The sequence below is a fragment of the Sciurus vulgaris genome (genome assembly GCF_902686455.1).
Source record: "Sciurus vulgaris genome assembly, chromosome: 9".
Taxonomy (NCBI): Eukaryota; Metazoa; Chordata; class Mammalia; order Rodentia; family Sciuridae; genus Sciurus; species Sciurus vulgaris.
Window position 1 is genome coordinate 89,157,230 of NC_136469.1, and position 12,069 is coordinate 89,169,298.

At 32.6% G+C, this 12,069-nt stretch overlaps 1 protein-coding gene across 1 annotated transcript; it reads right to left on the reverse strand.

Moving 5' to 3' along the window:
* Window positions 1-275: 275 nt before the first annotated feature.
* On the reverse strand, window positions 276-4,656 carry CSN3 (casein kappa; the record flags this gene model as incomplete). Its single annotated transcript, XM_079153973.1, has 2 exons — window positions 276-734; window positions 4,540-4,656. 2 exons carry the CDS (start codon window positions 4,654-4,656, stop codon window positions 276-278), a joined length of 576 nt encoding a protein of 191 aa, XP_079010099.1.
* Between the last annotated feature and the right edge of the window lie 7,413 nt (window positions 4,657-12,069).

Genomic DNA, 12,069 nt, shown 5'->3' on the forward strand with positions numbered 1-12,069 from the left:
CAGTTGTCAGAAAAAATGTTGATAATAAAATTGAAAATTTCTTAATTTTATAAAGTGCTTTTATTTTTTACTTTTTGTTGAATCTAATTTATCAGTGCTATAGGTCTTCCAAATAAAACCATAATTAGCCTATTTTGCCTGCTCCCATAACACATAATTTATCCATTTTCAGAATTTTAGATTTTTTGATTGTTTTGATAACTCCATGATTCTTGTTTGGATTGTTCATTTTAATCTTTTGCTCACTTACCTATATGTCTTCTTTTATGTTTCTTTTATGCAGCTGGTGAAGTAACTGGGACTGTGGTAGTCTCAGGGGTGTTGATGAACTCTGAGGAAGCTTCTGCAATGACTGTGGTGCTCACTGCTTGTTCATTGGTAGGAATTGGGGTAGGCTCAACAGTATTTTTGATATCATTGGCAGGGATAGTGGTTTTATCCTGAAACTTCTTTGGGGGAATTGCCATAAATGAAGAGTGTCGATATGGGTGATGTTGCGCCATGATAGGATGGTGGATATTTGGCAGGAGATGCCATTGGGGAATTTGGGCATGCGACCTAAGTACAAATGCTTTTGCATAGTATGGATGAATCATATATGGATTACTAATTGATGCAATTGGTGTATGTTGATAGTAATTGGGTTCAAAATTAGGATACCTATTCAACGCATAATGAATTGGGACATATGGGACTATCTTCTGATCAAACGGTCTTTCAAACTTTTCATTGCACTGAAAAAGAGAATAAATTATGTAGAATGGTATGATTATAGAAAAAATGTAGCTATTTTAAATCAACATTTTTTGAAATAATATCACTTGATATTGATACAATATTGGAAGTATGGAACTCAACATATTATTTTACATAATATGAATGTATACACATTCCTTTTAATTCATTATATTTATGTTATAAAATATTATTTTCAACAATATAAAAGTAATATTTGTTTCAAACAAAGTAGATGAGATAATCCTCAGTGCAGACCACATTGCCCTGAATTTGACAGATATGGAAAGTATTCAGTAAATGTTGGATATTGTAAATACAGCACCTTGACAAATCTCATAGAGAACTTTGACATATTATGCACAAACACAGACAATATACACATATACTAATGTACATATTCTTACCACACATTTTTTATTGGTCACAAATTTTATTTATCTAGAGGTTAGCCTGAGAGATGGCAAGTTTTATTTTCTCTAAAGTAATTATAGCAAAATAGTAAAATGTGGGAGGATTTCTGGATTTAAAATTTAGAATTTTTTTCCTTAAATTTACTTTTCTCCACAAAAGATAAGATAGGGAATTTTCTGTTTTAATTTGCCTCTGTTTTATCAATTATATGAAGACATAAAAATTTGTATTTCAGTCTATATGAATAGAAAAATAGTATAGCATAAGCAAGTATTCTCATAAAAGGAAAAAAAAATGTATTCATTCAAATATACTTGAGAAATAGAAGGAAACATAAATACAAGTATGTAAGTACTCGAGGGTGGGTAACAGAGGGATCTTTCCCCAGGTCTTAAAAAGTAGACAGGAAAGATGTTAAGCTTTACTTTCGCTTCCCTGTCCCTTCAATGTGAAATGTTGAGAGTGTTTTCTCATGTGGTTACATAGACAGGAAAGCCAAAAATACATAACTTGGGCTACACAATGGAACCAAGACTTTCAGATGAACAAGTTTGAGGTGGATTCATAGTATCTTTTGCAAAAGTGATAGGTTTATTTTCAGATTATTAGATTACTTTGTGGCGATCAAATGCTTATTTAGTTTTTAGACAGAAAGCAGTTTAATATGATTGAACTTTGAAGAATAATATATTGTGGAGTTCATGTGTCTAACAGAAATAATTATGATAAACTTACTGCTGTTTGTTCCTGGTCTTGTACCTCTGCAGCCTGAGGAGTTGCAGAAAAAGAAATGAGAATTAATAAAAAAAAAAAAAAAAAAAAAGGATTTTTTTTTGTTATTCTCTGTTTTAGTTTAAATTTTTTTTATTGAAGACACAATGTGTATAATGTCAGTATTTTTATTTTTGAGGGTTAATTTAGCACATAAATGATGACATCATATTACTGCGTTAATTTGTGTAATTTTGACTACTCATAGAATTGAATGGAAAATTCTACAAAGTTTCATTTTCCATTTGAATTATTTGTGCATGTACCTGGGGCTTGAATCCTTTCTGAAACTGGAAAGGAGAGTTCTCATAAAGTAGGCTCTCATAGCTTAAGAGCAGGAAGTTGTGGCTTATAAATGATTTAAACTTTAACTCCTCTTATTCAAAGGAGAAATTTAGGTAATACTCCTATTACTTAAATTCTTAATATACAGGTAGCTATAAAATAAAATTTAAAAGAATAAAAAGAAGAATGTGAAAGTCATAGTAATTCAAAATTTTTAAGAGTAATTTTGACTCCAAGAATTTACGTAATACACCTGAAATCCCAGTGGCTGCGAAGGCTGAGGCAGTAGGATTGTGAGTTCCAAGAGAGCCACAGTAAAAGTGAAGCGCTCAGCAACTCAGTGAGACCCTGCCTCTAAATAAAATACAAAAGGGCTAGGGATGTGGCTCAGTGGTCGATTACCCCTGAGTTCAATCCCTGATATACCCCCCGCTCCAGGAGAAAATAAAGTATATAACAGCTGGACATGGTGGTACACCTGAAATCCCTGCAATTTGGGAAGCTGAGGCAGGAGGATTTCAAGTTCAAGGCCAGCCTCAGTAACTAAGCGAGGCTTTAAGCAACTTAGTAAGACCCTGTCTCAAAATAAAAAATGAAAAGGGCTGAGGATGCGGCTTAATAGTTAATTGCCTCTGGGTTCAGCCATCAGTAGTGAAAAAAATATTTACATAACAGATTTATTTAAAAGATCTTAAATTGAGTCTAAATTTAGTAATAAATGAAGGAAGAACTACTACCCTCCAAAATTTTTATGATCTTAACTGGACGGCATATACTATTAGCTATGCTTTCTTCCTTGTTTTTGCTGTTGGCAAATGCAGTGTTTGAAATTTCTGAATGAACATGAAAATAAAACAGAGCAATAGTCAAAACAACAATAAAAACCATTTTCAAATATCAAAAGAGAAGCAGAATCTTTTTCTTGTCTACTGTTAAACATAGCATGCAATTCAAGATGGTGTTGGCCAACCTTAGAAGTGTTTATGATCCTGGGTCCTTGAAAAGGAACCAGCTAATTGACATCATGCTGGAATATAACTCAAGATAAGATAATGATTTGAATGCTAGAGACAGAAGTGTCCAGGTCTCAATGGAAAAGCTTAGGCAAACCTCTGATCTTTTAAGGATTTAGTACCTGAGGAGACTAGAGTCTGGGAGAAATAGGAATTTCAAGAAGAATTGAAGATTCAGTACTATATTTCTATATTTACCCTTTACAAATCATCTTTAGAGAATTTTATAATTTTAAAATATTTTCCCCAGAATATTTATTTTTCTATAACATAAAATTTGAAAGCCTTTTTATACATGCTCAAGTATGATTTTTAAATTATGGTAACTAAATGGATATCTAGAACATTAATTTTATAATAGAAATAAATATTACAATAACTAGTATGCAGGTATTCTGTTCTGTGGGGCATAAGTATATTTAGAAATTTGCATACTAAAACTCCTAAATAAAATGTTCTTGATTAAACGAAATTAACTCACCAAGAGAGGCAGGGTTAATGCCATAACATTCACAATCAGAAGAAAACCCTTCATTATTGCACCTAAAAAATAAATAAAAAATATTAGAAAAATCCATTGCTAACAATGTAGCTATGATTTTGATTTAATATTTGCTTTTTTTTAAGGAAAAAAGAGCCTGATTTGCAGGAAGAGTTAGCCAATGTGGAAAATCTATTTTATCAAGAGTATTAGAAACACTAAACTTAGAGGAAAAAATTTTGAATTTAATTTTTGACAATCTTAATGCAAGTATCATTACAAGTTCAGTCATCTGTTCACTTAATATATACCAAGAACCTACTCGGAATGCAGTCTGGACCAAATGTTGAGATTATCGAGGTGAAACTCATACAAATCTTGCCAAAAAATAACATCAGCTTTAGGGATGAGAACTGACACATAAAATGCCACAAAAAACAGTTTCTAACAATAGAAAGTTTCAGTTAAGAGAATCAGCAAAGTCTTTGTGTAGATGATATATGGATGGGACTTGCTATGGGGAGTTTAATAGGGAGGCGCACATTTCAAGTAAGGGAGAAAGCCTTAAGGATATCCATAAACATTTTGATTGAAGTGGTTAATATATAAGAGGGGAAAGACTAAGCTGGAAAAAAAGTTTAGAACAGAAAAAGTAGAGATCTTAAATGCTGGTTAAAGAGTGAGGCACTACTTTGTAAACAACAGAAAACATTTGTTTTTGAATTAGACACTGATAAGACTATACACTCCTTTGGAGGACTAAATTCTAGGCCAGGTCCTATTCCTATTTGTGTAACTACAGTCAATTCATTTTCCTTTCCTAGACCTTGCATTACTTACCTGAAACGTAAGAGTTTGAGCTGAGTGATTTACAAAATTTGGTGGTCCATGATCAATGTACATTAGAAGTAGATAGGATGGAACAGGAGCGGAAAGTTGTAAAACCGCATTCGTCATAATCTAAATCTACTTCTCCAGTAAACATAAGTGATACAATAACTTCACTGTTTTAATAAGAAGTGTAGATAGGACAATTTCAGTGGCTTTGACTGAAATATTTAAGGAAATAAATCAGCTTTATTTTTATAATAGAGGATATAGTTATACCCAAGGAACTTAGAAGCAGCATACTACAGTGATGCAGCCACATCAATATTTATAGCAGCTCAACTTACAATAGCTGAACTATGGAACCAACATAGGTGCCCTTCAACAGATGAATGGATAAATAAAATGTCATATATATATATATATATATATGTCTATATATATATATATATACCACAGACTATTACTCAGCCTTAAATGGATGGAGCTGGAGAATATTATGCTAAGTGAAATAAGCCAATCCCAAAGAACAAAAGGCTGAGTATTTTCTATATGCTGATGTTAATTTATAGCAAGTGGGGAGAGCTAGGGAAGAATAGAGGTACTTCGAATTAGACACAGGGAGGGAAGGTAGGTAGAGTGGGAAGGACAGTGAAATGAATCAGACATTATTACCCTACCTTCATATATGATTATAAGACTTATAATTCTACATTGTGTACAACCATAAAAATGAGAAGTTACACTCCATTTATGTATGATATATCAAAATGCATTCTACAGTCATGTATAATTAATTAGAACAAATAATTTTTAAAAAAAGAGAATACAGTGTCACATTTGCTTCTTAATTTTAATAAATTTTCTTTTAGACAGTAATGTGACACCTAAACTTTTAAGTGCATATTTGTGAAGTAAATATTAAGTACATCCACTGTAACTGTTATTATTGCCATATTTGCATAAACTTGAGTCACCGCAAATGGAGCCTTAGAAAAGTCACAGAATTAAAGCCCTAGGTAGAGAAAAGGAAACAGGTCAGATCCTATTTGCCTTTGAAAAATCATTGACTAAAAAAATAATCTTTCTCTAGAAAATCATAGACAACTTCTCAATTCACATAAAATACCACACATATAAAAGAGAACATTTTATAAAATAATATTAATTCCTTCCTTTTTTGCATAAATAGAAATCAGAGATAATATGCTTTATATTTCAACTATTTGAACTAGTGGGTACTTGAACTTGCTTTCATCACTTGGTAAGAAGACATAATTTGTGGAATTATAGAATTATTCAACTTTCATGAGCACATGAAAGGCATATTTTAAAGCATAATTATGCTATAGCAAAATTATGACTTTTGTGTAGAAATAAAATTTGAAGATAATTAGAGGATCAATCAGGTCCATGTTCCTGAGTTGACTTTCCCTGTTTGTCTGTAGGAATGGGTTTGTTGTGTCAAGCATGTTCTTATTTAGCATTCATGATGTCTTCTCTAAATTTACCAGTATCAAATCTTGAGCCAAAGTAAAGTTAAATATAAATTTAATCATAACACCACACAAAAATCTAAGGTTTAGGTTAGATATTAATTTTGAAGTAATGCTTGGACATATTCAAACTTAGCAATAAAGGCTAACAGGAAGAAAATGTCATTCTAAAATAATTTGGTGATGTCCCAACTAACTACTGTGAAAAGAATCACTCTGGGCAATTTTAGAACAATTACCTTTACTTGTGCCTGTCAGTCTTGCTTGGCAGTAGGTCTTCCTTGGCCTCTTTGTTGTAGAGAAGACCCAAGATAAATAACCGAAGACTAATTATAGGGTATTAGTACCTTGAGTCCCATTCTATTTCCCTCCTACTTTTTATCCAATAAGATGATGACAAAAAGGGAAGATCTGACGACACTAGGGTCATCTTTGGGTCAATCTTAGCAAATGAATTGCAGAGGGGGAAATAGAGTTGTCAGTCATAAAGTTTAAAAAAAGACTATTCATATCTTTTTAAATAATTAATCTTATGCTTTATAAAATATAGAATTATTTAAAATATTAATTGTATTATTAACTAATCTTGCCCAAATAAACTTAAAGTTATTGCTAAAGTGAAAAATAGCTACCCACAATTCTTTCATATTTTAATTTTTTTTTAGTTAAACTGGATTTCAAGTGACCCTAAATTTAATATGAGCTGTGATTTGTCTTTTGCCTTGAAAAAGTATTACTAATGATTTTTAAAAATTAGAAAACTGACTCTTACATGCCAAAGAGTACATTTTTTACAAGTTAAATCTGTATATGAAAATTTAATCAGTATAAAGTGGGGAGTCATTTGCATTTAGACTATGGCATCTCTTCTTCAGTATGCTTATGGTAAAAGCATTTAATACATTCTAATTGCTTAAGCTCTTATGAATACTTTTTTTATTTTTAAATTTCAGTAATGTATGTGAACCATTTTGGATGTACAATATTAACTTATTAAATTGGGGATAATTTTTCCATTTCTAGGACAACTCTTTCTAACTTAGAGTATAGATCCTAAAGCTGATCATAGGCTGGATATTTTGGTAAAATATAGCTACACAAGTACTCTGCATAAAAATTTAGGAAAGAATATTTTCTTTTATTTGCATTTTTCTGGGGGTAGTTTAAACTATGATTTTACTTTGGCTGTGAAGGCATTAGCAGATTGAGGTATTTACAGGAATCAATGTAGAACTGCCAGAATATACACAAGAAATATTATTATCGTCGTTGTACATATTTCTGGGTTCCTCTCTATTTCTTGGAACTGATTCATGGCTTAGAAAATTGAGAACATTGTTCTGAATCCTAGAATACTTATTCGGCTTGTACAGAGTAAGTTGAGACTTTCTGTTTCTCAGAAAGTTGATTTTTGCCCTTTGAGGGGAGATGGAAAAGTTTTGAAACTGCTAAACACACTACTGAAGTCATAAGACCAGCCATCTTCTCCTAGCTGTTTTGTTACTCTGTTTTCCTTTGGTTTTCAGGTTCAAGTGAGAGTTGGAAGATTGTAGTATGATCAGTCCCTAAATTGTAGAGGTGTTCTATTCCATGTGTAATTTCTCAGTCATTGATTTAGGAATAATTTTTACCTGAGTGTTTAATTATTGAATTTTGAAGTTCTAAAAACATAAAATCTTTAATATTACTGTTTTAGTAGAAATATGTATTTCAAGAATACCTGGAAATGTAGGAATCCTTCCCCCACAACTAAGAAAAAACCATTTATGCAGTAGTATGATTAGCCATCCACCTCCAACACCAATCTGGCTCTTGGAGGGTCTTTGCAAAACTGGACAATATTCTTTGAGCACATGTATTATTTCAAGTAATGTTTCAGGCATTAGGGATAAATTAGCAAAGCAAGCGAACATCCTGGCCCTTGTGAAGATCGTTGTTTAATATTTACATGAATACTAATGAATGAGACATTCTTTGTACATATTAATCTAAGGTAATCTACAAGCACTAGATAAATTTTGGTGTGAATAAAGATTGAGTTCTGAAATGAACTAAGTGAACTCCAAAATAGAGCTACCCAAATGTTTTATAAAGAAAATTTTGAAAAGGATCAAAACTTCCATGCTTTTACATTTCCTAGGAAAATAAGGTGGTGTGGCCCCAATACTAAAGATTCTTAAAAAAAAAATCACTAGCCTTGGTCTTGTGACATATTCTTTTTAGGATGCAAAACCCACTCCCCTCAAATTCTTGGATTATGGGAAGAAAACTAGCTGGGCTTCCTTTTGTTTAGGTCCTGATAATTAGTGTTTATTCATTGAACCATTTACACAGTGGAACTGGGTAAGAAGACACTATGAATACAGAAATTCATGTTTCGGGCATTATAAAACTAGTGTGCAATAAGTAAAATGATGATTATTGACTCAATGCACTCTTACCGGTAACAACTTGTTATTCTATTAGCATTTTTCAGCTGATATATACTCTATTTTCCCTTGTTTTTGAGGATATTCATACCATGTAGTTTTACTTTTCGTTTCATTTTATTTCTCTGACACCTCATTAGGACCAGGATGATCTCAACACTTGTGATCTTGAAATAAAATGTTTGAAGCAGTAGTTGCAATGTAAATAACGAGCATAGGTTTTTATGTGTTTAAGTACTAAGTCATCAGGACATTGACAGAAAAACTCAAAGATATTCACATGCTTTAGAAATATTTGCTATCTGTGAAAGTCATGGAAAAAATAGTGTAAGGCTTTTAAAAATTGTCAACAATATAGTAAAATAGAATATCAAAATTTTGCTTTCCTGTAGCTGATTTCCTTAAATCAGCAATATACACACATATAATTCTTATTATAAATAAGATATTTTGGGGAATATAATGGTCACAATCTCTGCTTGCAGAGAATGTTTAAAACGATAGTGCTTTCTCCTGAACACTTATAGAGGTGACTATTTTGAGACTGAGAGAAGACATTGATGTCATTTGGAACCCAGAGTAACATTATAACTTTAGCAACAGTGTACTCATAACTTTAGACTTTAGTAATTTTTAGGATCCCAGGGCTTATGGGGCCATTATAAAGACACAAATAAAAGGCAAGAGATAAACAAGAAAAAATTCAGTTTACATAAAACATTATTTCCTCAAGATGGTCTGAAGACTCTCTGTAACTCTGTCCTGAATTTATTCTATTAGGTCTTCCATTCCTCCAACATCACTCAAAATTTACCACCAAGTCAATTAAGGTCTCCATGTAGCCCTCTTTAGAGCTAATGGCTTATATCCTCCTCTTAATCTTTTAGCAGATTTTGGCATGGTGATTAGTCTTTATGACTTGTAATGTTTCCTTCACAAATCACTAATGGCTCTTAATTTCTCCTTTGGTTTTTAGTTTTCTCAGACTCTCAGTTTGGGAAAACTTCAAGGATTCTTTCTAAATTCATCATCCCTCTACTTTTTTCTACTTCATCTTCATTATTGTTCAGTGATTCCTATTGCCTTAAATACTACCAGCATGCTGTTGACTTCTAAAGAATTTCAGGTCCAGGTCTCCAATAGCTATTTTAACATCTCCATTGGTATGCAAAATAGATACCCTGAACTTATCATGAACAAAAGAAAATCTTTAATTTCCAAACATATCCCATTTCTAAACTAATTTTCTACTAGTCTCTTTTCTGCTTTATTCACATTGCTATGATATTCCCAGTGGCTCAAGAGAAAATCCTATGAGTAGACTTTTGTCTCTTTCCCCTAAGAATCTACTAGAAGAATTATAAGCTTTAATAACATACCATGAATTTGCCACTATTTTCTAATCTTCCCTTTTTATTACCCTAGTTCCAATCACTGGCATCTCACATCTGGACCAACCCAGTACTTCCTTTTTTGGTCTCCCTAGTTTTAATCACCTTACAATAATTCTTCACACATCTATAAAAATTTTCTTTTTTTTAAACATATATCTGATATGCTTATTCTCTTGCAATTAAAATCTTTCAATGTTTTCCTATGGGACTTAGAATACATTCTAAACTCCTTACCAGCCTGTAAGTTTCTTTGTGATTTTATCTTGATCCCTCTTACCTAATGCTTTTTCTTCCACTATTTGCCAGCTTTGATGACCTTTCTTTTCCTTGAATGTGCCAAACTCTTTTCTGAACCAGGAACTTCCTATTTCTACTTATGTTCCCTGGAATGTTCTTGCCCTAGTTCTTCTCATTAATGTCCTTTTCATTATTTAGGTTTCAGCTGAAATACCTCCTTGAAAGAGAAGCGTTCTTTGGCACTCTTTTCAAATAGTCACTTCTTGTCACTTCCTTATTTTACCTTTCATTTTTTTCATGACATATCACAATATGAAATTTTTACTAATATATATATATATATATATTCACTTACTTTTCTTTCTTCTAGTAGAAAATAAGTTCCCCAAACCATAAGAATATGCGTGGCACATATTGGACACTAAAATATTTTTCGAATAAATTTCTGCCTTACCTTACACTGTTGAGTCAGAATTTTTAGGGGAGGGATGTCCCTGGAAAGCTACATAGGTAATAATTACCTATGTAGTTTTTTTGTGCAAGACGAACGTTAATGAATCAGTTCTTTTTTCTGGTTGCAGCCAGAACCTAATCAAAAAGAGTTTCTACTGGGGGCAGGCATATTAGCTATTTCCCCTGGAATTCTAATTTACTTCATAGAAGAACTAGTGGTTAAGAGATGTAGTTTTCTGGGATCGATTTTCCTCTGAGAGCATTAGAACTGATCTCCCACTGGCTGTTGGGGAAGCTGAACCTCAGCTGGACTCCCGTCTACAGGGACTTCAGCTAGAATTCCATGTGCCCCTCTGCTTTTATTTCATTTCCATACTAAAGTCTTGCATTATGAAGGGGATCTACAAACTGTCTTAAGCTATTGGAGAGAGGGACACTTGAGTTGTCAATGCCTTGCTCTTCACCCTGTTCTAATTGCTGTTAGTTGCCTCCAGCTGTTTTGTTTGACCTATTATATTTGGCCAGAAGTTTCAACTTGGCCTGGTCATTATTGAATACAATTCTAGGGAAATATATATAGTATATATAGTAGCTGTATATAGTACCTGATAACTTAAAGAAATAACTCATCAGATGATGATACTTGTATAAAGAATTGTATCAGACTATACCTGTATAAAAAATTAACAGAAATGTTATATACTAACTAAACTAAAGAGATTGAATTCCTTCTCATAATGGAGATTATTTCTAAGGTTAAGAGAACTTTATCTCTTCATTAGAAATAGGGTCTAAAGTATTTTATTCTCATCTTTTGCTCTTTTTTAAAAAAACTTTGTCCAATGAAGTTAAAAGTCATTAAAAATAACTATTGATGGATGGAGGTGTAGCTCAGTGGTTGAGTGCTTTTCTATCATGCCTGGGACCTGGATTCAATACTTAGCATCCCAAAACAAATAGTCTATTGAACATAGAGTGTACTTATTAAGGAAATATATATTGTTTGTTGACCTGTCAATGACCTATTTATTCATCAGTTCAAAATTACCTGAGGGTCATTTTCTAATTTGGGCAGGCAAAGCTAGTTTCCCTCTTCCCTTTTTTCTTTCTCTTTTAAAATCACTCTGCAAATAGTTTACGGGAACACTTATTACGCTTACTGAAATTATTTACATGTTTATATCCCCCTGTTAGACTATCAGACTATTAAATGGGAAAAATAAATCTTTTGTCTAAATCCTCAGGTTTTAGCACCATGACTGACACAAAACCAATATAAAAGACCTTTTGTATTTGCTAGTTCAACATTCATGGACTTGACCAAAGTTCAAATAAAAATATTTGGAAAAAAAAAGACCCAGAAAGTTTCAAAGAGCAAAACCTGAATTTGCCTAAGGCTTAGCACTACTCAGAATCAACATGAAAGAAGGGGTGTGTTGGTGCACTCAGCTGTAACCTCCTGCTGCACAGATTCTCAGTCACTCCCCACCCTCACCATCTCCTTCATTTACTGTGGAGATAGGCCTGTGACGG